A 27614-nucleotide genomic window follows, 5' to 3' on the forward strand; every position below is an offset into this window, starting at 1 on the left:
GTGTGTGTGTGTGTGTGTGTGCGTGCATGCGTGTGTGTGCATGTGTGTGTGTGTGTGTGTGTGTGTGTGTGTGTGTGTGTGTGTGTGTGTGTGCGTGCGTGCGTGCGTGTGTGTGTGTACTGGATGGAAGTTTGATGGATAACTACTGCATTTGCTCTGAGTATGGCCTTTGGGTGTAAGAATGGAAAAATCACAAAGACATACAGTAACATACATAGACACTTACATGGTACTCTCTCTGACTGTCTACAATATATTTTTGGTTTTCCTCAGGGCCAGAGAGCAGAGAAAGGCCAGGGGTCCTGAGAGCCCACTGCCAGGCCCTGCACACAGCACCCTCAGCCTGTGAGCAAACTATTAACTCTCCCCCTTCCATCTTCTTCTCTCCTACACTCTCCCCCAACTCGCTCCCTTTTCCATTTCCTAGTCCTTTCTCCTGCCCTCTCCTTTCCTCCTCCTCTCTCCCACCCTCCCTACCCTCTTCTCTCAAGAGGGGAAAAAAAAAACTCTTCCCAGACAGACTGAGGACAGGATAGGTGTCCATCATGGCAGCTCAGACAGACAGACAGACTGCTGGGCAGAGCCCAGGGACCTGGCTCTGCCCACAGCACTGATCCTCCTCCACAGTTTCACTGGGAGGCCATCACATTAACCTCATGGCATTCTTTGCACTCTTCATGGGTATGTTTCTTTGCAAGAGCAAGTCAACGAGTCAGACCAGAGAAAGAGAGGAAGCGGCTACAGATGACACCCTACTGTTCAAGGCAGCAGCTGGATGTGCAGAAAAGCTCCAGTGAAGAACAGCTGGCTCAAGAGAAAGGCAACTTTGACATGCAGAAAATACGCAAAACCTGTTGTGTTTTGTATCTAAACAGAAATCCATGAAAGAATAAGAAAACACAAACCAAAAAACTCACTTCTATGTTGCATTTGCATGCAAGATTTTTTCGCTTATTCCTCCTCTCCATCATCCTGCGCTACAGTGGCAAATCATTCTGTTGATAAAGTATTTCACAAGATCATCAACCACCCTGACTTACAGGCTTACAAACCTATTAAACTGTCACCCAATCAAAAGGGGAGGAACTGCACTTGAATGTAAGAGGGGCATTGTTAGATAAAGGGAAGTGGTCTGAATAACGATGTCTTAATTTGTTACATGGACTTTGTAAGGAGTCGTTCTTGGAGGCAGCATTTTGCTCGCCCGACGTGGTGTGTCAGTGTTTGTTCAATTCAATGCATGTGTTTGAGCTATGAGCTCCTGCATGCTTGCCAAACTGCTTTAGTGTTGTTTCTTTTGTATTTCTATGTGTAATTGTGTCTCACTTATGTCTTCATTAACTTATCCTTGCCCTGTGTAATGTGAACTGTGTAAGGACAAATGACTTATTTTGGGTGCTTTTTTTTAAAATGTATTTATTTAAGGGTCTAATTATTTCTTTAACTGGCTCAAGAGTGGTTTAGCTTGAGACTGGTTTCCACCCCGTGTGATAAAAATATGACATGTTCCAATGGTTAAATGTCTCTGTTAGTTTGTTCTGCGTGAACCTCTAAATCCTAACTGTGGTTTTGAGGAGAGAGTCACATACCATTGCCTTGACTTCTTCTTGACTCTGAGAGGTCTCTATGCTTGCTCTGTACAAGACATGGGTCCTATATCTGCCCCTATTCAGGGCATTGGTCCCCATCTTAGCCCATACGGGCAATAAAAATCCATATTTTGGACTATTGCATATTTCTGTATATAAACTGACGAGGTAAGGGGATATGAGGACCCTGAAACTTTTTCATAAGAGGACTGTATTTAAGATTATAAATTATTTTACTCCCATAATGAGAACTTTAGACAGAGACCTGGGTACACAGGACGGCTGTATTGCTTGTAAATAATGTAGATACAAACGGAGTAATGTGCATGAGATTTAAGACAAAGAAACAGCAAAAAGAACATGTTAGTGGCTATGGACTGTGAGAGGATTTTAACTGCTTCATTTTAAGACTATCCAGTATAAATGTTACTGAAAAGAACATTTTGTTAAAGCATGCAACTGAAAAATCTAATGTTAGAATAATAAGTGGGAAAACAAAGTTAGCTGAAACTGATCTTTCAGACAAAACATTTACACTTTGTGCTTTTCTTTCTTGGCTAGCAAAAATTAAACCCTTTTTGCCAGTAGTGCCAATTATTATGAATGCTATTTTGCCTAACAATACAGTATGTTATGTGGGGGAAGCCATTACCCAAAAGATATCAGTAAGATTCACAGGGGCAGCACACACCGACATTAAACAGTAGATGAGATCTAGTACTAGCTCAGCCGTAGACCTACATGTTCTGAAGTTTGTCGAAGGCAGACTTTTTTTTTTTTTTTTGTAGATGATGTTGATGATGATGCAATGATGAAAATGATGCCAATGGTGATGATGACTATGATGTTTAAATGTGAATGCAATGACTGATGACCCAAAAGAAATTAATTGGAAGAGGGTGCTACATTCTTTACTAGTTGTGCTTCAGCAACATACAGTACTAGCTTTTATCAAGACCATCAATCACACCCGCAGTGGATCCAGCCTGGCCTCCAGTCAAAACTCCCATCTTCTATCAGAATGTCTCTTACCCACGTTTTACATTTCATTTGACTGAATTTCATTTTTCTCCTCATTGTGACTGCCGTAATTATACGACACATATTTTAGACTTCTGGGAAAAAAAAAAAAAAACTCTGTTTAGAAAGTGCCTGCTCAACAACAGAGAACAAATATCAGGAAATATCTATTTTGTCCTCCAAAAGGTTCCCATTTGCCTCTTTATTTTCCTAAATTGCATGTTAGAAATGAACTGGACAGTGTTAAAACTTGATCTGATTCTGAGTTAGAAGCTCTTGTTTGTCTGGAATGAATGAACGCTCGTGGCCAGATTGATGCAAGGTGTTGTTTTACGGAACAAACAAAAACGGCGGTGTATGTGGTGTGCATTTTTTAAGTATTAGAAGAAGAAAACCATTGAATACTGCCTCTATGTGTGAGAGGCACTATCTTAAGTTGCATCACTGTTGGGAGGACATGTTTTTTGTTCTCTCTTTTGTCTGTTTTTCCCCAGAAATGATTTTTCTGGTGATATTAATTAGTAAAATGAAAGCATAGCAGGGCAGTTTTTGGCAGACTAAATAACTTCCACAAACATTTTATTTCTTTATCTTTTTCTGTCTCTCACATTATTACATAAACACATACACACACTATCAGACACAAATGTACACGTACTAGCTTACACGCACGGACACACAAATCGGCCACACTCTTTCTCTCATGTGCTTAAGTCTTTGGGAACAATGAAATCTCTCCCTTAGATTTTACTCAGGGTTGAAGAACAGGGGGAGGGCATGTGGAGTGTAATGACTGCTGGTACAGAGGTGTACCACAGCTGGTAACAGTGTACATTTGAGTGTGCCAATGTATGTGTGCAAAGCTTGGGATACGCCAGTTGTCTATTCATTAATCAGTACCAACAAATTACCAACAGTCTTTCCTATAACCCAGTCTTATTTTGTGAAGCTACAAATCTCAATCTTGGATAAATTTTCTACAGAAACACCTCCAAACCCCTTATTTTATAGACAAATAGCTTGAATATAAATTAAATCAAAGTAAGTAATAGTAAAATATATGTATACAATTGCTATTTTCTTGAATATACAAAATTCTTACTACGGACAGTTTTTAAGTGATTCAAAAATAGGGAATGGACCTCAATCGCTTTGAAAAAATGATAATGGTAAAAAGAGATCGACTGGATCATTGTGTCCCACGTGTTTTCTGAATATTCATCATACTGAGAGACAGCCATGGTAAGGACAGAGCCATCAGGATCATTCATACAACACCACTTAAACCTCTTCTTAAACTACTCCTCCTCTCACATCAACACTGCTAAAGAACACTTCTTTGAGCTCCTTTTCATATCACGTACACACACACACACACACAGTCACACAGACAGCAACAAAATGCCTGGGCTCACCAACTCACACAATACGCACAGAATACGACCACACGCAATCCATCAATATATTCGTGTTTTGGAGAGGATGGTGACAGTTAAAAATAGAGTATGTAGTGTAGAAAAGGTCAAATAAAAGAGAAAAAAATAAACAAACGTTGGCCTAGTAGACAGATAGACATATGCAGGGATGGACTCATAAATCCACCTAGAAATGAATGGTATAACCTTTCGGGCCTTGTTTAAGGAGGGCGTGGCCAAACACCACATTGCATGCTAGAATGGTAGACCCTTATAGATAATCTATGGCTAGACCTCTCCTTGCCTTCTTCCTCTTTCACCCTGTCTTCCCTTTTCTCTTTCATCTCCTGCTGTATTCCCACCCTGCCTGCTGTTGTGTTCTCCATGCTTATCTCAGTCTCTCATTCCTCCTTTTTTGTAGCCTAGTTTTGACTTCCTTTTTGTTTGTTTTACAAACATGCATGCACGAGCATCACTAACTTGTTGATGTTTTTAAAAGAATATTTTGTTGCTGAGGCCATGCAAAGTGTTTTGAATATTGCCCTTATATGTGGAATATGTCTTCTGAATGCTTTACATAATTTCTGCTGTAAAATGAAATCAGAATAAAAAGAAAATTTGCACTTTAACTTATTTTTTGCCTGCTATTCATGACTTTCTGGGCTCTATTTGAGAATGTTGTAGTACCTGCTTGAGGCCTACATGCTCTGTGATAACCTACACACTTCGGGCTGTGTCCCAAAAACGCAATTTCCTATACATTCATTTGTGAAAATCTATCTCAAAAACCTTTGGGTGCTGTGTGAGATGGTTGGTTTTTTAAATTCCTCAAACTGTTGCCTTATCCAGAGGTTTAGGCACAAATCAAGGTGAAGATGAATGAGGTGTTAAAGTAGATGATGGTAGTTTGGCAGTTTTTTGTTTATTTGGACTGTACTCTCAATTAAATTCATTGCAGCGAGACAGCTTGGATATTTTGGATGCAATAAATTTGAAAAGAAGCAATAACCATGAACTAAACCATGTAAAGAGACTTGATTACTGCTCCCCAGCTGTTAGTCGCTTTGGATGAAGGAGTCTACTTAAATACTAATTGTAGATGTAATGCTTAACTCTGATAAAACATTTTCTAAAAAGATCAAAAATAAAAAGATTTAACCATTCAGTCTTCTAATGTCATCCCTTTTTTCAATTTGTTTTACCATTTGTGCATGTGAGTTTTAACACAGCAGGACCCTTGTGGATGTGGGTTAAGCTCAAAATGGCATCCAACTTTACTCCAGCAGCTGTACACAAAAGAAAGGTGCCAATTACAGTCAGTGAACAGACAAAACTGGTTTCGGGTCTTTTCATTTCAATTTTCAGATTCATTAATACACTTACAGTGTATGTTGCAATGCAAGTAAGAGGTGGTATTGGTGAGAAATTACGATAAAGTAAACGAACTTGTGTCCAACTTAAATACGTTAAAAGAGGAAGAAGAAAAAACTTTGAAACTAAATTAAACGTAAATAAAAACGTCACTAAGAAATATTGCAGGCCAAGCTTAAATGTTCCTGAAAGACTCAGGATCTTCTTTGCTGTCTTTACTCTGCACGGGAAAATAAGATCATACGTTCTGAAAGGTGGACCCTTGATCAGAAAACGTCTACCTCACTTTTAAGGGAAATAAAGAAAAACATTCAAAATCATCTTAAACTAAAACTATGAATGAATTCGATGCATGGATAGATACTGCGTGAAACCTAAATCCTATTACTTTTCAAAACTCTGTTGGGGACGAATATATATCTATTACACACACAGTATAGGAGCACAGCTCATATTGGGAAACAAAACTTTCCAATGTAATCCGGAAAATTACCAGTAGGCTACCTACGTCAAGCCAATTTCGTGTTACCGTAAAACTGCTGTTCAGCTTTCTACTTGATATATAACCTGACCGCATATGCAATTTGATTCACCTGTTTGGAAATTAATAAGTCCTAACTGGTCTAAATTAAAGTTTTTTTGTACACAATGCTTATCAAATGTCGGGTCAGTTAAGTAAATAACGTCTATCTCTGTCAAAGGCCTCACAAATTTACAGTAGTTACGGTAATAACCGGAAATAACGTTGGACTCTCAGCTGACATAAGGACGTGGTTTCTTCCGGAGAAAAGTGGAATTTGCTGCCTCAAAAAGACGATTTTAGAAACGAATTTTAATTTTAATGACCAAATGTAAATATTTTAGAACTGATATGTTAAACTCAGTAATATAATGAGACGTCTTTGTGGGGGGTTTTCCGGGAACTCGGCGCTGTAATGCTGACTAGCTCACCATCGACTGAAGAAACAATGCAGGCCTAGCTAGCATGAGATATTAGCTAGCGGAGGCTAATCGGATAACTGCTCCAGAATATCGCAGTGGGATTTAAATCTTGGACGACGCAGTGATTCTAAACTGTGCTAACATCAAGTCCGGTACGTTAGAAATATTTCTTCATTTCTTATTGGGATTTCTGAACCTGTTCGTTTCTCAACCCCATCTCTGCTCATGAAGTTGCTGATTATTTAACGCCATATTTTTGGAAAGTTAATGCGTTAGCATGTTAGCATCATTGGGTTAAGCGATCATCTTACTTAGTTGATTTGATATTAAATTCTGACCGTTTCGGCAGCTTTATATGCGTTTCCCAGCGACCAATAAAGCGACAGGCTAACGTATAACTTTATGTTTTGTCAGTGATCTGGTACTTTTTCACAAAAATGTTAAAGACATAACAGCTGCCCTATAGCAACCCCGACATTATCTGTCTCTACCGAAACTTCTCTAATATATGAATGTAAAGCCACTATACGAGCCGTATAAACAGAGTTGTTGTAATTTGTTTTATTTGTGGCCTTCAGTTCTGCTCCTTTAAGCTGTTATTGCTCGCCAATGACTGTTTTAGGATATATTTCAGCCTAATATCCCATTATCAGTTACCCATTTCTAGACACATTCTCACCAAAATCATACACGACTAAGACACTAATTGGCATTGTCAGAAAATGAATTCATGCACACAACAAAAATAGGTGCAATGCTGATGGAGAGAGTGGCCGCCTTCATCTTAAGCTAAATAGGTATCTACTTCATTCTTTTAGTAATGTATTTATAAAAGAAAGCATTGAAGAGATAACCCATATGTTATAACCCATAACACATATGTTCCCCCTTATTTCATATTCAGTTTTCTAATCATGTAAACAATTATTGCTTCTGTATTTCTCCAATTTTGCATAGCACATCGCTATCTGGCTGCAGTTACCCTCAGTGTAACTAGACCTTAATTTATGCTTTGTATTAACTTTTAGAAGGACGCAGATGCCATAGTTTTGACAGTTACAATTTGTTTTTATTACATAGCTTTCTAAGACTTGGATTGTAGGGCATATATAACTTGATATTAAAGTTGGTTTGTTAGGTCCATTAACTAAACTTAGAGAGAGAGAAAGAAAAAAGGTAGCCTAATTCAACAGCCCTTCAAAAAAATCCATCTATAGAAAACTGATTTCTATGCTCACTAAATCCAATTAATGGAGGCTGGAGCCTTTTGTCTGCCATATTCTCAGATTGTAAATGGATGAGATCAGCTAAAGTAATTGTTGCTACACTTGGATTCTGAGGAGGTTATTTGCTTTGCCAACACCTTTGTCATGTTTCCTGAGTTGTGTTTTGTATTTATCTTGTGACGGGGAGGCCGCTGCTGGTTGAGGGCTTGATCTGTGACCATTTCTTGGTGCGGGGTCCTTGTCAAAGGGCCATCCACATTAATGTCACGATTCAAGGTTTCTCCACAGATATTTGCTTTGTAACAAAGTAGTTGGTCCTATTCATTTAATCTGTCCTTGGTTTTAATTTAGTGCATGTTCACTCTTATTCAAAGACTTGTTTATTTACAGTTTGACAATGTTCTTTAGTTGGAGTGGATCCTTTTACAGGTAACTAAATTGTGCTCAATTTCCTTACAGCCATGAGTTCGCAGCTCCAAGTCTTCTCTCCCCCATCAATCTCCTCCAGTGCCTTTTGCCGTGTTAAGAAGCTCAAGGTGGAGAGCAATGTTTGGGACGTCTCCACCACTGAAGCTTATAGCTCCATAGCAGGGCAGTCGGCATACGCATTTACCCCAGCCATTGCTGTACCGCCCTTTGCGCCATCCCTTGTCTTCCCTCCTTCAGCTTCCGGCTCCAGGGGTCAAGTGGTGGTGCGTGCAGCTGATAGTACTGGTAGTCTTCCTCGAGGATCCAATCGACGTATCACTGAGCAGACTACATCCTCTTACAACCATGAGGCATCATCTGAGACAAGGGCCCAAAGACACGGACAGAAGAGAAAGATCGAGGAGGCCAGTGAAGGCAGCGGAAGCGGATGTGGCAGTGTCCAGATATTAGAGGAGCTCTCCGCTCCTGCAGCAACTTACTCCACCCGTACGGGTGGAGGAGGTGGAGGAGGGGGAACAGGCCAGTCTATACCTCACTCGGCTCCAACCACCAAGAGCAGCAGCTCTAATGGTGAGGGGGATTATCAGCTTGTGCAGCACGAGATCCTCTGCTCCGTGTCCTGCAGCTATGAAGTGCTGGAGTTTCTTGGAAGGGGTACCTTTGGACAAGTGGCAAAGTGTTGGAAGAGGGGCACCAATGAGATTGTGGCAATCAAGATTCTGAAAAACCACCCTTCATATGCTCGTCAGGGCCAAATTGAGGTAACCAGACTTTTTAAACATGGTGTGCAAAATTTTTCGGTCCGTTTTTTTTTCTCATGTCTTGACTTTTGAAACTGTTGTAATAACATGTTCCAAAGTGCATATAAAGGTAGTTTTATATAAAGAATAATTAAATTATGATCCCAAGAGGCTTACAAGCCCCTTCAAAATGTCACTTTGCACCAAATTCAATAGGGTTGAATGGTTAAGAACGTATTATCTGAGCTTTTTGTTTAATACCATAACATTTGCAGCTGGTTTGTCAACACTACACTTTAAGTCGAGGGATTCGCTGTACATCATCTAATACTTTTGACACAAATTCCTCCAGCTGATGCTATATGGGGGATTTGGGATGTTAAAATGAAATGCAGCTGATGTGACGTTATTTAATATGACTGTGGATTTCACTGCATGTGCATTTCTCTGACATGAAAAATTAAGGGAACCAGCATTTCTTGGTAACGGATTGAAGTTATTTCTCTTTTCTTTTTTTTAAAGGTGGGCATACTGAACCGACTGAGTGCGGAAAATGCTGACGAGTATAACTTTGTGCGCTCGTATGAATGCTTCCAACACAAAGGTCATACCTGCTTGGTGTTTGAGATGCTAGAACAGAATCTGTATGACTTTCTCAAGCACAGCAAGTTCAGCCCACTCCCGCTACGGCACATTAGACCCATCCTGCAGCAGGTCGGCTAACAGTAATCTCATTCTTGTTTTCACTGTTTTGTATGCGAGCCCGGCTAATATTTTGGGTTTGTATCCTTAGGTGGCTACAGCACTGATGAAACTGAAAAGCCTGGGATTAATTCATGCAGACCTGAAACCTGAAAACATCATGCTGGTCGACCCTCTCAGACAGCCTTACAGGGTGAAGGTTATTGACTTTGGCTCAGCAAGTCATGTGTCCAAAGCAGTGTGCTCAACTTACTTACAGTCTCGGTACTACCGGTAGGTATTAAGAAATTTGGCTGTGTGTTGGACTGATGAGGCATGTCACTTTGCTTCTGTTTTCTCATTACTAGTCTTGTCTAATTTGCTGTGTAGGGCTCCGGAGATTATTTTGGGCCTGCCATTCTGTGAAGCCATTGACATGTGGTCTTTAGGCTGTGTGATTGCAGAGCTGTTTCTGGGTTGGCCTCTCTACCCAGGAGCCTCCGAGTATGACCAGGTCAGTACTTATGCTAACATTTCCAAGGCCTTCTCTGTTCATTGATAAAATGCCTGGGAAAGACTAAATTTTCTTGTGTCCATCCAGATCCGCTACATTTCTCAGACTCAAGGCCTTCCTGCCGAGTACCTACTGAGCGCCGGGACTAAGACCAGCCGCTTCTTCAATCGAGGCCCTGATTCTAGTTACCCTCTCTGGAGGCTTAAGGTTTAAATGTCATTCTTGATCCTACAGAGTATGCAATTATCAGTTAGGCTGTAAAAAATTTCTGGGTGTATTCCAAAAAGTGCTTAAAGGGATAGTTCGCCTCTTTTGACATGAAGCTGTATGACATCCCATATTAGCAATATCATTTATTAAATTTGACTTACCCCCTGCTGCGTCCTGTGAGCCGAGTTCCAGCCTCGTTTTGGTGTTGATGAAGGTAGTCCGGCTAGTTGGCTGGGGCTTAAAAAATAAAGCGTTTTGCTTCTCAAAACAATATGCGTTCAAAAGAGTAATACATTTGCATCACAAAATCGTTCAACAGAAAAAGTCAGACCACACAATCGCTTGGCGCTATTTTCTCTCCCTTCATATCAATGCGTGCAGCCACCTGCCGATAGCCGCACCTGTTACGGTGTTTACTGCTCGGAAGCAGGGGACTGCTCGGTCTGCACAGTTTACACAGCCCGTAGTGATACGAAGGAAGAGAGGAAATGGCGCCAAGCGATTGTGAGGTCTGACTTTTTCTGGATGAACGATTTTGTGATGCAAATGTATTACTCTTTTGAACGCATATTGTTTTGAGAAGCAAAACGCTTTATTTTTGTGGCCCCAGCCAACTAGCCGGACTACCTTCGTCAACGCCAAAACGAGGCCGGAACTTTGTTCACAGGACGCAGCAGGGGGTAAGTCAAATTTAATAAATGGTATTGCTTATATGGGATGTCATACAGCTTCATGTCAAAGACGCAAACTATCCCTTTAACAATAAACGAGATTTGATGCTGCATTGAAATTTTGATTTTATTTCTTTATTTAACCGTAATAAAAGTTCTATTATGACAGATAAACACATATTGTGTTTTTTTTTTAACCAGACTCCAACAGAGCATGAGATGGAGATGGGCATCAAATCTAAGGAGGCCAGGAAGTACATCTTTAACTGTTTGGATGACATGATGCAGGTATATGACTCTTAAGTGCAGAAACTAGAAAATTCTAATGAAATATTCAGTGCTTTTTGTTTATAGTTTTTTGTTGTTTTTTGACCGCAGGTCAACTTGTCCTCTCACTTGGAGGGGACAGACATGCTGGCAGAGAAAGCTGACAGACGAGAGTTTATAGACCTCCTAAAGCGAATGCTTCGTCTCGATGCAGACAAAAGGATCACACCTACGAAAACTCTCGGCCACCCCTTTGTCACAATGAGCCACCTAATGGACTATCCACACAGTTCCCAGTAAGTGTGTATTAAGCTACAAATGTTTATAAGTTTAGGTAAGTGTTTTTGTGAATGTAATTTCTGAAATGCTCCCACTGAATCTTCTCCAGTGTGAAGTCGTGCTTCCAGAACATGGAGATCTGCAAGCGCCGGAGCTCTTATGACACTGGCAAATCTCTGTACTCCACCAATGCAGTTCCCAGCGCTGCATCGGGCAACCTCACAGTTACCTTCAGTAGCCAACTCAACCAGCATAACCAGGTATCATCTGCGTCATCACTGTGAACTCTTGGGCACTGATGCATAGCCCATTCAGAATGCAAGGTCTAATTTTGGCTTGCTCTTGTGCTGTGCGTGTTGCCATAATAAACAAATGTGTGTGAAATGGGGCCTGAGCAAACACGCACCAACTGGTACTCTTTTGAAAAGAGAGCAGACAGCACGCAATGCCTCACCACTTTAACAAAAAACTAAAAAAAAAAACTAAAAAAATAAAGTGTTGCGTGTTTTGAAATGCATTCTTGCGGTTTTTTTTAAAGTAAAGAACAAAGGTAAGCACAATACATTGCGATGCTGAATAGCAGCCAGATCTTAGGGGCTGCACAACTGAGAAAGATTAAAGGCCTAGCAAGTTTTGTTGAGCTGAAAGTCAGTTATTACTATGACAATCACCATAGTAACAGAGGCAGAACTCATAGGCTGCTCCTGAGCAGTTTATTTTCAGAGTTTCAGGTTAAATCATTTCATGGATTATTGTCCCGCTGATATACCCGACTGCCACCAGACTATGAGCAACATTTAAATGTCATCAGGAAAAGTTTTAGAAGTTTATGTGTGACTCTGCTGAATAGTGCAGTATACGCTCTTCCTTCTTTCTTAGTTAACATACTGTATTTAGGGGCCTGTAATCTTGCTAGTGTTGACTCATATTTTTACCTCCACAGGTGCCTTCTGCAGGGGGTGCTGTGCCTTTGCTGAACTACCAGCCAGCTCTTTACCAGCAGGCAACCATCAACATTCCTGGGCTGGCTCAACAGAGCGTCCCTATTCCAACACGTCCTGCTGGGCTGTGCAGCCAAACAGAACCCTTCCAGCAGACCCTCATCGTCTGTCCACCCTCCACTATCCAAGGTAAACATTACAGTTGCATTAAAGGGATAGTTCGGGATATTTGACATGGATCTGTATGGCATCACCATAACCAGTGTCGTGCATTCAAACTGACTTACCCCCGACAGTGTCCTGTGAGCCGAGTTTTTGTCCAGTGTTGGTCAAGGCGAAAGTAGTCCGGCTTGTTTGCTGGGGTCAAGAAATTAGCGCGTTTTTCTTCCCAAAACAGTACGTGTGCTAAAGAGTGATTTATTTCATCACAAAAACCAAAGCCGGCAAAAGTCACTCCTCGTTATCACTTGGGCCCTATACTGTCTCATTGTGTATCAGTGCGCACGTCATTCTGACCGCGAGCTGTGCGCACGAGTCTTTCTGTTCTTTGGCAGTGCTCAACACTTACTCTGCAGACAACTGGCCATCGGGTCCAGCTGGTCTGGGACGCCTCTTCCAGTTGATCTTGGGAACATGGAAAAAAGTTCTCAGACGCCTGCATTCAGGAGTGCAGGGAAGTCACCGTTATTTGTGATGCAGGCAGCAGCTGTCCCGCGGCCGCCGACATCCTCATCTATGGAAAGGTTTTGTATCTGGGGCATAACTAAATCCCACTCGTGGCAGCAGTAACATTCCACCTCTGTCTGCATTACTTCGCACTTCAAACAAGTGCACCAGGATTTGTCGGCCACCCTGGGTATCGCAGCTCCAGCAGTGGCTCCAGCTTCTGTTTCCATCACTTCTCTGTCCACCCTCTCTCTCTTTCTGCCCGATCTAAGTCCATTTGGCGAACTTCCTCCTCAGTATAAACGGGTTCATAAAGATACCCCCTTGGCTCTGAACGGAAGTCAATATGTTCCTCGTCGCTCTCGTTGTCAGACATCTTCCCGAGCAGTAAACAAAGTGAACTCGTGCGCACAGCTCGCGGTCAGAATGACGTGCGCACTGATACACAATGAGAGACAGTATAGGGCCCAAGTGATAACGAGGAGTGACTTTTGCCAGCTTCGGTTTTTGTGATGAAATAAATCACTCTTTAGCACACATACTGTTTTGGGAAGAAAAACGCGCTAATTTCTTGACCCCAGCAAACAAGCCGGACTACTTTCGCCTTGACCAACACTGGACAAGAACTCGGCTCACAGGACACTGTCGGGGGTAAGTCAGTTTGAATGCACGACACTGGTTATGGTGATGCCATACAGATTCATGTCAAATATCCCGAACTATCCCTTTAAGACTAAAACAGCTGTGATCTTTGTTACTTTTATCTTATGCCCAACCAGTCCCAACACATCAGTCTAACAGGTAATTAGACCTGGTTAACAGTAAGAAACCAGGTGATTTATTTGTTTTTTTTCTTCTTCTTCTTCTTCTTCTTCTTCTTCTTCTTCTTCTTCAATGTTTCATCAGTATTTTGGGTTTATTTTGTTGGATTGTTTTCCAGGGCTACAGTCATCCAGTAAGAGTTCCAGTTTCCCTGTGAGGGTGGAGAACTCTGTACCCATGGTACCACAGAACCAGTCTGCACAGCCATTGCAGATCCAGCCAAGTATGCTAACACAGGTAAGAGTTTGTAGGCTGTGAATATATGTTGTTAGATATCAGATCACAAATTTATATAATTCTTGTTGGTACGTGCGAGAGCATATTGTATTTATTGGCTCTTTTTCTTTGTTTTCACTTTGTTTGTGGCATTAGAATGGGAGACTTGTCGGCCTTAGTGTCACAATCTGGCCATATCCGAGAATGTTTCTGGTTTTGTGTTCGCAAGTGCTGTACTTAAAAGCTTATCGGAATCTGTTTTAGTCCAAAGCGTGCTCACTTAACAAGAGAAAAGGAGGCTTTATTTGTTGTATGGATCAACACTTCAGTTTACAACCATTTCTAACTGGGACCATTTGACCAACAGCTGTGTATTTGGAATTGATGTAATGCTGGATGGGAATGCACTGAATAGATGTATGTTCACACATTTGATAAGGAGTTACATTAAGTGAGAAGAAGTCTACACAGCTGCTGCAACTAGGTTGGTCAATTTATTTATGGTATTCTACTTGTACTTGACCCAGTGCACATGTACATATATTCCAATATTCTTCCTAGAAGTAACCTAATATCCAAATATCTCAGGAAACATCTAGCAAGTGTGCTGTGAGCACCAAGCTTGTATATATGCGGTCTGCTTTTGTTCAATCATGAATGCACTGAGAACATCCAAAAAGTCTCCCACGGTTAGTACTGTCACAGTAACCACATTTGTAACACTACAACGCCAATGTACGCTATTTCATCATAACTCGGTGTACATGTATCAGCTGCCGAATGAAAGTAACAGTACTAAGCCATGACATTGGGCATGCATCAAAGGTTGCCTGCTGGACTCTCAGACAGATGATCTGACCCGCTTCTGTCACCAATGGTGTGCAGTGTGCGGCCTCCTGACTGTGGCTGCCCTGCCTCTGTCACTTTCCCTGGGGCTTCAGTTGCATTGTCCCCCGAGGCACGCGGGTGTCTGCTGCACTCTGACCTCTTGCCATTTCTCCTGATTGCCACCTCAGATCTTTTATTTGTGACCTGCAATGGTTGCTGTTGCCATGTCACTCCTCTGGGTGTCACTGACCGTTGGATGACCTTGCATCCCCACGGCACTTCAAATCCAATGCACGCTGCAGCATGCTCCAATGGCAAAAGACGCATTGGACATTGGGATGCACATTTAGGCGAGGTGCACAGTCCTTGCAGTCCCTCCTCACTTCTCGAACCATAACGTTATGGTTGTGTGACTGTTTAGCCATGGTTTTCTGTTGCTTGTGTCTCAGTACTCTACTCTCCTCCTTTCTCAAAGGTAAGGAGGTTGAGTCGGAGTTTCACATTGTTCCACATAATGTTTGGAAAATGATTAAACCTGAATAGTGTGAAGAGCTTTACAGTTTGTTACTTACATGTATTTACATTTATTTTTTTAACTTGAATAAAAACAACGGATGCAGTGTGTACCATTTATTCTAATTGGGTTTCTGCTGATTTCACCTCGTCTTGAATTTGCTTTCAGAACTGATTGGATCACCGTCTGAGCCAGGCTTCTTATCTCCAGTCTTTGATTTGGGGTGGAGGCCAGATGTGTAGTGCAAGAGATTCCTCCTGTCTAAAAGCTAGATAATTGCCGATTGCTTGAATGAGGGACCATTTCTGTACTCTTTAGAAGTCATCTGGCCAGTGTTGCCTTTGTGCATCGTCATCAGCCTTGAAGGGTGTTACTGTCAATTATATCCTAACACTGCCCTTCCCTATCCTCCCTCCCTCCTCCAGGGTTCCTGCACACCCCTGATGGTGGCCACCTTGCACCCACCCCCAGCAGGCATTGCCCCCCAGTATTCTCTGCCCCTTGGGCTGGGCACTGGGGTGGGTCGGCCCACCCTCCTGGAGCACACAGCCACAGTGCTGGTAAAGCAACGATAACGTCCCCTGAAGAAAGACATGCCACTAACAATGCCATCTCTCTACTTCCCTGCTCTCCTTTTTCTTTCATTCATGTGCAAGTGTCCCGTTCCCTCTGTGCCACACGTTGTATGGGGCTAGTCTTTGTTTTATTCATTACAGTTCCACATTTCCACATGTGGTCTTGTCATGGTTGTCAGAATCCTTAATTTTAGGTAAATTAAACCATCGTTTGGTCTGACATCAATCTGCTTTGTCCTTTTCTGTTTTCATCTCTAAACTTAACTGTATATCATATGGTCAAAATTGACTAAATTCCCATTGTCTTCTGCTCCAAAGGACACCCCCTCCCCACACCATTCACACATTTTCATTCCCCAGTTTTTCCCCATAGGTGGGCTTAGGGCATGGAGCGCATGTGTTGCTGAGTTGGTCTGCGCTTTGCTTGCAGCTTCTCTTGTCCTGTCCTCCCTTGGTTTCAGCAGAGGAGGTTACAGCTACAAAATCTACTAAAAGCCCTCCTTGACAGCTTGCCTGACTCTGACACACATCTTCTGTTTCAGCCCCAGAACATGTGGCATGCCTTTTCCCAAGACATATTATCAGCTGACTGTTTGGCATCGGGGAACTAAACTAATCTGTGTTTCTCCCTTTTAACAGGCACCATGGTTCTTTGTAGACTTGTCTTTAGATCTGATCTTGTTTACAGTGCTTCATTGTTTGTGCTTTGCATGGATTCATCTCGTGGATTTGTTGCAGGGGAATGCTATGATAAAGGAATGGCTTGGGAAAGGTTGCTCGCTTATTTAGCAATGTGCTTTTCCCTGTAGAGGATATTGGCCATTGGCTTGCGTCTTTGTATTCGGTTGTCGTATTTATTTCTCAGCATGGCTTAATTTGTCTGGCCCATACCAGCAAACAATTTGTGTTGATTCACACTTGACTACTTCTTTGTATTACATTTACTGAGGTGCGTGTGTCTGTTATTCTTCTCAGCAGGCCTGGCCCACTGGTACGCAGCAAATCCTCATACCATCATCATGGCAGCAGGTCCCAGGTGTGGCTATCCACAGCTCTGCCCACCAGTCAAATGTCACTGAATCTCCCCTGGAAACGATCCACTCTGACACTGGCATGCAGCAGGGCCACAGCTGGCGGTGAGTCCATCGACCGCTACAGTCGAGACACATTCATGCGCACAATGTTTGCTTGTTTTCAGTCATATTTTTTTATGCTGCAGGTATAAAGCAGGGTGTTTGTTTTTGTTTTTTCTTTGGTACTAACTCTTTACTACTTAGTATTATCTGCGGCCATTTTCCATAAGAATTGATCACAGCATTCATATGTAAATTCAGGATAACTGGATATTACAAATGTTATGAAAAATAACCATGATTAACTCAACAATAGGATGCTTCTGGTACTCTATTTAAAAAAATTTTTATGCATTTATGTGTATAATACTTACTTTTTTAATCTTTGACTCCGACAGAAACATAACCCAAGCTAGAACTCAGCCGGAGAGGAAAAAAGTGAAAGCCAGACGTGGGGAGAACAGAAACAGGTCTGTAGAGTCCTGAAGCTTTACCTGTCCAATGGTTTTTGAACAGGCTTCTTCGTGGCCTTTTTTCACAGTTTAGTTTTTTTTTTTTTTTCTTAAAAATATTTGTTTATGTCATTCTAGGGGTATATCCACTGCATCCTTACTCAGCAGTAGTGGTGTGACCCCATCCACCTCCACTGTCACGTTGTCCCAGCCAATTGTCATCTCCGACACACCTAGCCCAGCGATCAGCATCATCACTATTCACAGCGACACAGACACGGAGGATGAGCGCAAGTTCCATCCTGCCAGGTGAGGACAAGAAACTCCTCTGCATTGAACCACGTTTATTCTTGGACTCAAATGTTCCGATAACCATCTTGTTTTCTGAGTATGACCGTGGAAGTGACACTTTTCCCTCTTTACAGTGTTGGGCTGAGCCGGACTGAGCGCACCAATGTCATCAGCTGTGTAACCGTACACGACTCGGACTCTTCTACAGCAAGTCCCCTGACTCCCTTACCCCGCACACTTAACCCTGCTAGCACCATGTCGTCACGGCAGGCCAAGTCTCTGGCAGTGGTGGCACCTTCAGTAAAAACCCAAGCGTCTGAGAAAGGGGCAGTTTCACATGGCCGCTTAGAGACTGGTGAGTTATCCACTTCCTATGTCTTATTAGTTTGGTTTTTTTGTGCGCAAAACTAACAGGAATTATTAATACTTTCTATCTTCAACCTGCAGTGAACTACATGAAGCCTAAGAGATCATCTAACAGGCAGCCCTGCAGTTCAAGGGACAGCCTGGATCGTCATGGATTGTTCCCAAGCCAGTCGCACCCCTTAAACCTCAGCCAGGTGAAGCTTTATCAGATAACATTTTGTTTTCCCAGCTTTCAGGAAAAACGTTTGCGTAAGGATGATTTGCCTTGCCGGTAAACGCATGCCTGAAACCTGATGTCAAATATTGCTTTAAGGCTTGTGACATTACTTTGAACGACTGATCTTCCTGTGCAGGTTGGATGTCGTGTAGCTACTTGTCTCCAATTATGTTTAACCTATTAAAACTTCAAGTTATGTAAGTCAAAAGAATTATGCAAATAAGAGCAAAATGGAAAAACCTGTTTGTAAATGCTGCTTCAGCAGAACCGAAGTCTGAAGTTGCAAAAGACCTCTCGCAAAATCTCCAAAAAAAACTAGTCAAAAACCGGGTTAAAAAAAAAACTCTGCTGGGCAAATGGTGTAATAGCAGTTTTGTTTTTAAAAAATCTGAATATAGTTCCAGTCTGTATGTCCTGTAGTTTATTTTCTGTAGATCCAATGCTGTGTCAAAAGCTGTACGCTGCAGCGGTTCACGTCAGTGTTTACAGAAAATAAATCTTCCTTCCTGTAGGTTTCTAAACAGGATTCTACTATAAGTGTTAAAAATCATGTTGATAAAAAGGAAACGGGCAATGGGCAGTAAGATATTCATCAAAGAATTTTTTTGTACCGTCTCATTGCTGGGTGTATACAGTGCATGTTGTATTTATTGTTCTCTTTTTTTTCTTTTCTTTTTTTTTTCTTCTTAAGGTTCAGTCGGTGGTTTCTTCATCTCAGGAGCGCTTGGGGGCATCCCACAGCGACTCATCTCTACGTCGCCAGCAGACATTCCCTCCAGCCATCTCTGCCTCTCACTACAGCTTCCCTGAAGTGTCCGCACTGGCGTCGGGCTCAGCCGCTGCCACCAGCCTGTACACCTACCCAGCCTCCACAGCCCTCTCCTCCGCTTCTCAGGCCATGGAGCAGCTGCTGGGCCGGGGTCACAGCGGCCACGGACACTCCCCCGCCGCCTATGCAGCAACATACTCGTCAACTTCCTCGTCCTCCAGGAGAGACTCGGCCAGTCGCAAGGATTCTGTCAGCAGCCTGCTGCACGGCCTCCCTGCTGCATATCAACATCAGTTTGCTGCTGGTTCTCCCTATGTTAGTGTCACACCGCGGGCTGAAGCTTACAGTGCCTACCAGCTAAGCCCCAGGCGCCTCACTCAGTACCCCTACTTATAGAAAATCCCATACAATTTAAGCAAAGAAGAAAATCACTGATACCGACACAAAGGGACATTTAAACTGTAGAATACCTGTTTGGTCACTTACTTATTCGCTGCTTTTAATAACAAGACAGCATTTCACTTCTAGCTCATTTATGTGTTTGTTTGGACTATTTTTGTGTCTTTTGAAATGCCCTTTAGTATTACGTAAAATTTAAATTTTCCCTTCAATCATTGTTTATGGCTCGTAGTTTATCCCCAGCCTACTCAACCCTGTTAAAGTATTGTGTTAACTGTATATTACACCTGTTTATCTTGAGGTTTTGTGTGAAGAGAGATTATCCTCCTGTCACAAGCAGTGACGATGCTTTAGGTGAGCTTTTAGATGCCTGACTTAGAGGGCTCGTTGAGTTCACAGTCCTTAGTTTTTCAAGAAAGTTTCCACACTAATCCACTGAGGCCCTGTGTTTTTAGTGAGCATAATGACTGTACATAACCCACGTCTGTTTACTCTCATGTCTTTTTACTATATTTAAATTATGTTTTATCGGTGTGAAGTAGGAAGAGAAAGGCCGTGAAGATGAGAGGCGTCGTGGGGGAAAACTGTGATGGATATGTTAATTTAAGTACACATTGTGGTAGTTTGTTTATGTAGTGACTGTGTTTAGGCAGGATTGATCATGTCCTTATGCAATAGAATTAAAACTACATACCCGAGTGCTGAATGTATTTAAGAAGTCCAGTGTGATCAACTTTTTTTGAGGAATGATGTGAAAACCCTTTATCTTGTTAAAAAGAAGAAAGAAAAAAAAAAAAGGAAAAAATCCCCTTCTAATTTTTCTTTAAACATAGAAAAAAAAAACCTTGTTCACATGAGCTGTAATTCTATGTAAATATAAATATATGTGTGTGAAGCCTGATTGTGTAGGACCTGCTATTATTCAAACTGATTTATGGCCAGTTTTTTGTTTGACACTTCAGAAATGCTTGTTAATGTCCGCTGCAAAGCGACTAACACAAATGTGCGTGCGTACTGTTGGAAATACTCGGTTCTTCAGTGTCTGACGAGAAATCTCCCATTATGCGTCCTACCCTATTCGGAGTTGTTCCTTATATAAGCACAGCGTCTTTCCTGCCAAAAATTCTTCTTTTTGCGCATGTATGTGCGTTTTCTTTTCTTTTTTTTTTTTTTAACCTGCATATTTCTTCTGTGTGAAAACCGGCTGTCACCGAGTTGAGAACGGACTCGCAGCTTTTCCCGCCGTCATCTTTATTTTAAAAAGGGGACAAATCTCTGGATGGCCTCCGAAAGCTTTTTATTTTATTTATTTTTTTTTTAATAGTAAATCCTTCCCCTGCTGTTTTTCGCATCCGTTTTGTGTTGTAATGTCTGAATATTTAACTGTATTTCACCTTAACATAGTGTAGTTAAGAGGCTGTTTGGTAGAACTAATTCAGGGAAAAAGGTTTCAGCTCAAATAATCCACTGTTTCCAATAAAGTAAACTCACAGCAGTTTGTTTCTTTCTTTGTTTTCTTCCTTTTCTCCACACACTTTTATTCAGCCTATTCAACCCAACGAAAGCTAGTTCCCACCAAGCAGGAAAACACTGCAAAACAGTTCAGATTATCGGTCATTACTGATTCACTGTGTAGGTTTTCAGGTCAGCCTTTATTGTTTACTGTAAAGGAGCTGACGCTGGTGGAACAGAGTGGCTAATCACGTGCTGTCCATAAGAAAAACATTTCAAGAGAACAGTTTTTATGATGTAGCACAAAGGTTTTTTTGTTTGTTTTTTTTACTATATCTGTCATCATTTAGTGTGTTTAACTCGTATTTTTATGCAAACATCCCACTATGCATATCAAATTGCACTTTGATATGCTACTTTGTACCGCTCGGCCAACTTTCTCATGCAAAATATATACATATATTTTAATCAAATCACAATATCCTGATAATAATTTCCCTTCACAGGAATCATATCTCATCTATGGCCTCTATATATATTTGTTGGCTGAGAAGGTGACGTGCCAAATAGAATAATAAAAGACTGTTGACTGCTCTTGTAGAGTTAATAAACCACACGCCGTCTCAATAAAAGACATTTCCAGAGAACGACTGCATTGTTTTTGCACCATAGGTCAAAGTTTTTTTCCTAAATGTGTCATTACACGTGTTTGCTTCGTAGCTTTATGCAAACATTTGATCATGCGTAATATATTGCACTTTAATGTGTTACTATGTACATCTCGTGCTCTCTCACGCAAAGAAGATTTTACATCTCCGTAGGACATTCTGGTAATGAATAAAGGACCACGTAAACTATATCATCAGTAAGTTAAACAGCCTTACAGTTAAATTCTGACTACTATAGGTTTCCAGTTTTCTATTCATCTCGGCTCTTTTGTGCCACTTAATGGCACAGAGGGCTGGAGCATTTAAGTCACTGCTTCGAGCTAAAAACGTCCGTTTATGAATGCAGCAACAGGATTCATCGCAGCTGTGACTTACGAAAAACGTGACATCAAAAAGCTGAAATGACTTGAAATTAAACTCTGATTTTACTCACGAACAAGGGAATTTTAATTAAAAGAACGCTCGGTACTTTTAAAATGATATTGAAAGTGGGTAAATCTTTTTCAATAAGAGTCAGATGAAAAAGACTGTGAGTACCCTCACATTCAGTTCTAAGATCTTAGGTAACGGGGCATGATGTAAATACATAAAAGTTATCTGGTCCTCAGCAGGGCCTAGAATTAGGTTGATGACTGATTTATTGCTCATTTTAAAATAGAAAACATAAATGAATAAGCAAATAAATACTGGTATACACAACTTTGATTAAAAATGATCCATTTGGTCAATGTACAAGTTATCTATTTATTTTGAACTTATCTTTGTGAAAGTCAAATATTAGTTGATGAGAAAAGTCTCAGGTCAGATGTTGTTTAATCATGATTTCTTAAAATTGGAAGATGTGCTAAATAATGTGTATGTTGCTTTCTTCTTTCATTTCAAAGGTTTTTCACCTGACTGACTAACAGCTGACAGAATCTCCTGACTGTCTGAAACTGAGAAGAAAGAAAGATAAAGGAAAAAAGTGTTTAGATAAATGGCCTCCCTTGCATGCAGACGAGTTCCTGCTCCACTCAAGCGAGATGTCCAGGTCCTTCACAGTTTGATATGGCGTCTTTGTGATGATACGCTCGGTAGTTTATTTTCCCCCAAACTCTGTGATGTGCATTATGGCCAAACATATCCACTTTGGGCTCCTCTGTTCAGAGGACATTGTTTCAGAAGTCTTGTGGTTTGCTCAGATGCAACTTTGCCAAAACTAAGTAAAAGTATATTTTCAAAGAACAGAAGTATGCATTTGATTGATGTAAGCAATGCTTTATGCTGAAGTTAGAAAATAATTCCTATTAAATGTGTCCACCTCTCCCTCCCCCCTCAAACACTGGACACTTGGCAAGAGATACTTTTGAACAATGTTTATTGAAACTCTGTGAATATTTTGGCTCTCAAACATAACTCGCCATGTCCCAAACATTTAATGCACAGACGTTGAATAAGTTGAATGCACCAAAAAAGTTTGTCCCATAGAAGTCCACATGGCTGAGCTCAGGATACCCGTCCTTCACATTTATGATACATGGCATAAGAAAAATGCAGATATTTACAATATATACAGAAATAAATATAAAGTCTATTTTCAGTCCAGTTCGTGATAAGAAAAATAAATCACAGCACTGTTTACAGGTCAAACCTAGCTGATTTGATGTTGGAGCTATCCTTCTAGAGCTACTGTCAGATTCCACACAAATACAGCCACATCTTCACACAAAGCTGTCCGTGCCTCCTCACAAGACACAGGTGGACACACCGTTTGCCTTTCCATGATGTAAGCCGCGATCATGTGAGTGTCCGTGAGTCTTCCACACAATCTTCAATTTAAACATGATGACAGAAGTAAGTGCTTCTGGATTTCCCTCGGCTGTTTGACTGTCAGTTGCTCCCCAGTTCGGGAGCCAGAGCACAGCTGAGCAGCTTTCGGAATGTAGACTTAAAACCAGACTTCCGTGGATTGGTGCTACAGAGACACAGAAAGGTTTTCTTTAGATCAGAAATAATTATGCAGTTATTCTTTACTAGCTTAAGTACTAAAAGTAAGAAAAGCTGAACAGCAGTTTTGAAAGATTTACTTACTGTGTCGACATGATAAGTTGCCTCTTTGTGTCCTTCAAGTTTTCCACCAAATCATCCTTCTTCTCCTTGGCTAAAATCTGGTCCCATATCTCTGTGTTGACCCACAGAGCCCCAGGCAGAGTCAGGCTGGCTTGGGTGCAGGTGATCCAGCGGCATAGAGGACAGATGACGGTGTTGAGGGAACCCTCACGCTTCATCATTTTCTTCAAACATGTGGCGCAAAAAGTGTGTTTGCAGTGGAGAACCCGTGGAACCCGGTTGGCGAACGAGTACTCGTTACAGCACACAATGCACTCAATCTCTTCATTTTCAAACATGGTGATTTCAGGGAGTATGAGATTAATTCCCCAGGCAGGAGGCCTGCAAAACAACAGGACAAAAATTGTTGAATGACAGAGACATGAACAAAAATGACTCAAAGATGTAACTTTGCTAGTATTACATTTCCAGCAATAAATTAATCCAAAAGCACATCAGTATTATTATCTAGGTATGAAAGAGCCATTAAAATACTCACTTCAAGCGGCGTTGAGACTGCTTTGCTGCTCAGGGTAAGATGTTTGCTGAATCAATGAGGCTCACTGGCTGCTCGCCTTGCTTGTGCCCTCTTATACCCCGCCTAAAACAGGCTGCCAAATAACATTTCCAAGGAAGAGCCGCCCTCAGGTAAAAAAGCTTTTGAGAAATTCCATCTGAGCAGATTTAAAGGACTTCCGCAACCAGTTTTACTTAGAAGTTACACATGGGTTAATGATCAACCTTTTTTATCATTTCTGTTTCATGTCTGAGCAACGATAGGGTTCCTTTTTCAGGAATGACTGGATGACTGTCGATTGACAACATCTGTCACAGAAGCAGATTCAAGGAGGATTTATTAAATGCCCTGGCAAGCAGGGTATTTTATTTGCATTTACTATGAAAACATACAATGTCACACAAGATTAACTGAAGCACGGAGATTTCAGCATTTGCTGTTTTACTACACAAATGCACCCCCCATTATCAGTTTACCCTCTTTTTTTTTCTTCTTTTTTGAGTTGGTACCAAGAAAAGTAGAGCAATAGACAGGAGAATCCTCTGCTTTCCGATCATTTGTCCGCTGAAACATGAAACACGCAGTAGAACCATCTTTACTAAATGCAATGCACAATAGTAAATGAACAGCAATTATGTGAGCTGAGGCCATTGACCGTGTCTTTACTGCTCTGCGTGGCAAACACTAGACAGGCCGGCTGTTTCTATAAATAGAGAAAACAAAAAGAAAAAAATATATATATATATATCAAAAAGAAAAAAGAAAAAGAAATACAGAAATGAAAATGTTGGTTCTCTTCATGTGTCTCCTTAATTGGACATACATAGACCGGTGCTATACTGGTCAGCTGAGCCAAATTAAAGGTCCCCTTGTCTCAGTTTTCAGCCGTGCAGTAACTACTTGGCTCATGGTTTGACTGGAGAAAACATCTGGACGCTCATCACTCTGACCATCAGCAGCTCCATCGGGCTTATAAGCTTTATTTGTGTATTAATGATGTAGATCTACACACAGAAGCTAGAAAGATGTAAATATGTTTATTAAGACACTTCACTCTGGAAGAATACTTGTCTCAACTTGATCGGTCCATCTATCACAAATGTGACATCAACAAGCTGAAATGACTTGAAATGGAACTCTGATTTTACTCACAAACCAGGGAAATTATATTTAAGAAATGCTCACATAAATGAATCGGTATATAAATAGCCTTACAATGATTTACACAACTTTGATTAAAAATGATCCATTTGGTCAATGTACAAGTTTTTTTTGTACTTATCTTTGTGAAATACACTTTTTTTTATATTGATGAATACAATTTAAAATGATGCTAAAATGTTGGATCCTGAGTAAGTCAAATATTAGTTGATGAGAAAAGTCTCAGGTCAGATGTTGTTTAATCATGATTTCTTAAAATTGGAAGATGTTGTGCTAAATAATGTGTATGTTGTTTTCTTCTTTCATTTCAAAGGTTTTTCACCTGACTGACTAACAGCTGACAGAATCTCCTGACTGTCTGAAACTGAGAAGAAAGAAAGATAAAGGAAAAAAGTGTCTGAGTGGAATCCAGCTCCCTTCGGCTTGAGAATCGGCCCGTTCCAAATTGGGGAATTTGCACAGTGGAAAAGCAACGTGACAAAATATCAGCGAAGCCTTTGCCTGTCAGATAAATGGCCTCCCTTGCATGCAGACTAGTTCCTGCTCCACTCAAGCGAGATGTCCAGGTCCTTCACAGTTTGATATGGCGTCTTTGTGATGATACGCTCGGTAGTTTATTTTCCCCCAAACTCTGTGATGTGCATTATGGCCAAACATATCCACTTTGGGCTCCTCTGTTCAGAGGACATTGTTTCAGAAGTCTTGTGGTTTGCTCAGATGCAACTTTGCCAAAACTAAGTAAAAGTATATTTTGAAAGAACAGAAGTATGCATTTGATTGATGTAAGCAATGCTTTAGGCTGAAGTTAGAAAATAATTCCTATTAAATGTGTCCACCTCTCCCTCCCCCCTCAAACACTGGACACTTGGCAAGAGATACTTTTGAACAATGTTTATTGAAATTCTGTGAATATTTTGGCTCTCAAACATAACTCGCCATGTCCCAAACATTTAATGCACAGACGTTGAATAAGTTGAATGCACCAAAAAAGTTTGTCCCATAGAAGTCCACATGGCTGAGCTCAGGATACCCGTCCTTCACATTTATGATACATGGCATAAGAAAAATGCAGATATTTACAATATATACAGAAATAAATATAAAGTCTATTTTCAGTCCAGTTCGTGATAAGAAAAATAAATCACAGCACTGTTTACAGGTCAAACCTAGCTGATTTGATGTTGGAGCTATCCTTCTAGAGCTACTGTCAGATTCCACACAAATACAGCCACATCTTCACACAAAGCTGTCCGTGCCTCCTCACAAGACACAGGTGGACACACCGTTTGCCTTTCCATGATGTAAGCCGCGATCATGTGAGTGTCCGTGAGTCTTCCACACAATCTTCAATTTAAACATGATGACAGAAGTAAGTGCTTCTGGATTTCCCTCGGCTGTTTGACTGTCAGTTGCTCCCCAGTTCGGGAGCCAGAGCACAGCTGAGCAGCTTTCGGAATGTAGACTTAAAACCAGACTTCCGTGGATTGGTGCTACAGAGACACAGAAAGGTTTTCTTTAGATCAGAAATAATTATGCAGTTATTCTTTACTAGCTTAAGTACTAAAAGTAAGAAAAGCTGAACAGCAGTTTTGAAAGATTTACTTACTGTGTCGACATGATAAGTTGCCTCTTTGTGTCCTTCAAGTTTTCCACCAAATCATCCTTCTTCTCCTTGGCTAAAATCTGGTCCCATATCTCTGTGTTGACCCACAGAGCCCCAGGCAGAGTCAGGCTGGCTTGGGTGCAGGTGATCCAGCGGCATAGAGGACAGATGACGGTGTTGAGGGAACCCTCACGCGTCATCATTTTCTTCAAGCATGTGGCGCAAAAAGTGTGTTTGCAGTGGAGAACCCGTGGAACCCGGTTGGCGAACGAGTACTCGTTACAGCACACAATGCACTCAATCTCTTCATTTTCAAACATGGTGATTTCAGGGAGTATGAGATTAATTCCCCAGGCAGGAGGCCTGCAAAACAACAGGACAAAAATTGTTGAATGACAGAGACATGAACAAAAATGACTCAAAGATGTAACTTTGCTAGTATTACATTTCCAGCAATAAATTAATCCAAAAGCACATCAGTATTATTATCTAGGTATGAAAGAGCCATTAAAATACTCACTTCAAGCGGCGTTGAGACTGCTTTGCTGCTCAGGGTAAGATGTTTGCTGAATCAATAAGGCTCACTGGCTGCTCGCCTTGCTTGTGCCCTCTTATACCCCGCCTAAAACAGGCTGCCAAATA

At 41.2% G+C, this 27614-nt stretch overlaps 2 protein-coding genes and 2 long non-coding RNA genes across 11 annotated transcripts in view; 2 read left to right on the plus strand and 2 right to left on the minus strand.

The window, feature by feature from the left end:
- The window catches only part of LOC142376905 (calmodulin-binding transcription activator 1-like), a 52371-nt gene extending 47251 nt beyond the window's left edge, over positions 1 to 5120 (plus strand). For all 5 annotated transcript variants that reach the window (XM_075460585.1, XM_075460586.1, XM_075460583.1 and 2 more), the window contains one exon: positions 274 to 5120. In XM_075460585.1, coding sequence (XP_075316700.1) covers positions 274 to 306 — 33 coding nt within the window. In that variant the 3' untranslated portion in view covers positions 307 to 5120. The remainder of the gene's footprint in view (positions 1 to 273) is intronic.
- A 1028-nt stretch (positions 5121 to 6148) lies between these two features.
- On the plus strand, positions 6149 to 20978 carry hipk1b (homeodomain interacting protein kinase 1b). 4 transcript variants are annotated; one of them, XM_075460588.1, is made up of 18 exons: positions 6149 to 6489; positions 8023 to 8753; positions 9255 to 9446; positions 9526 to 9707; positions 9804 to 9927; positions 10015 to 10134; positions 11010 to 11096; positions 11187 to 11371; positions 11464 to 11614; positions 12298 to 12484; positions 13902 to 14020; positions 15767 to 15901; positions 16892 to 17052; positions 17388 to 17459; positions 17580 to 17750; positions 17867 to 18087; positions 18180 to 18292; positions 19007 to 20978. In XM_075460588.1, the coding sequence occupies exons 2-18, from the start codon at positions 8025 to 8027 to the stop codon at positions 19478 to 19480; spliced, it is 3423 nt and encodes a 1140-aa protein (XP_075316703.1). In that variant the 5' UTR covers positions 6149 to 6489; positions 8023 to 8024; the 3' UTR covers positions 19481 to 20978. The 4 variants fall into 4 exon arrangements, with proteins under 4 accessions (XP_075316703.1, XP_075316705.1, XP_075316706.1 ...); XM_075460590.1 differs by having other exon boundaries at positions 16895 to 17052; XM_075460591.1 differs by lacking the exon at positions 15767 to 15901.
- Positions 20979 to 22966: 1988 nt separating this feature from the next.
- On the minus strand, positions 22967 to 24248 carry LOC142377750 (uncharacterized). Its single transcript, XR_012769545.1, has 3 exons — positions 24191 to 24248; positions 23674 to 24033; positions 22967 to 23557 (listed from the first exon to the last, which is right to left on the minus strand). It is a non-coding gene; the product is annotated as an uncharacterized LOC142377750 (long non-coding RNA).
- Positions 24249 to 26277: 2029 nt separating this feature from the next.
- Positions 26278 to 27574, minus strand: LOC142377751 (uncharacterized). The gene is made up of 3 exons (XR_012769546.1): positions 27493 to 27574; positions 26976 to 27335; positions 26278 to 26859 (listed from the first exon to the last, which is right to left on the minus strand). It is a non-coding gene; the product is annotated as an uncharacterized LOC142377751 (long non-coding RNA).
- Positions 27575 to 27614: the final 40 nt, after the last annotated feature.

The sequence above is a fragment of the Odontesthes bonariensis genome, chromosome 3, assembly GCF_027942865.1.
Source record: "Odontesthes bonariensis isolate fOdoBon6 chromosome 3, fOdoBon6.hap1, whole genome shotgun sequence".
In the NCBI taxonomy this organism is placed as follows: Eukaryota; Metazoa; Chordata; class Actinopteri; order Atheriniformes; family Atherinopsidae; genus Odontesthes; species Odontesthes bonariensis.

Coding starts and splice junctions, on each gene's coding strand:
- hipk1b (XM_075460588.1), top strand. CDS start 8,025: ATGAGTTCGCAGCTCCAAGTCTTCTCTCCCCCATCAATCTCCTCCAGT. Junction 11,372..11,463: donor GACTATCCACACAGTTCCCA/GTAAGTGTGTAT, acceptor AATCTTCTCCAG/TGTGAAGTCGTGCTTCCAGA. Junction 11,615..12,297: donor AACTCAACCAGCATAACCAG/GTATCATCTGCG, acceptor TTACCTCCACAG/GTGCCTTCTGCAGGGGGTGC.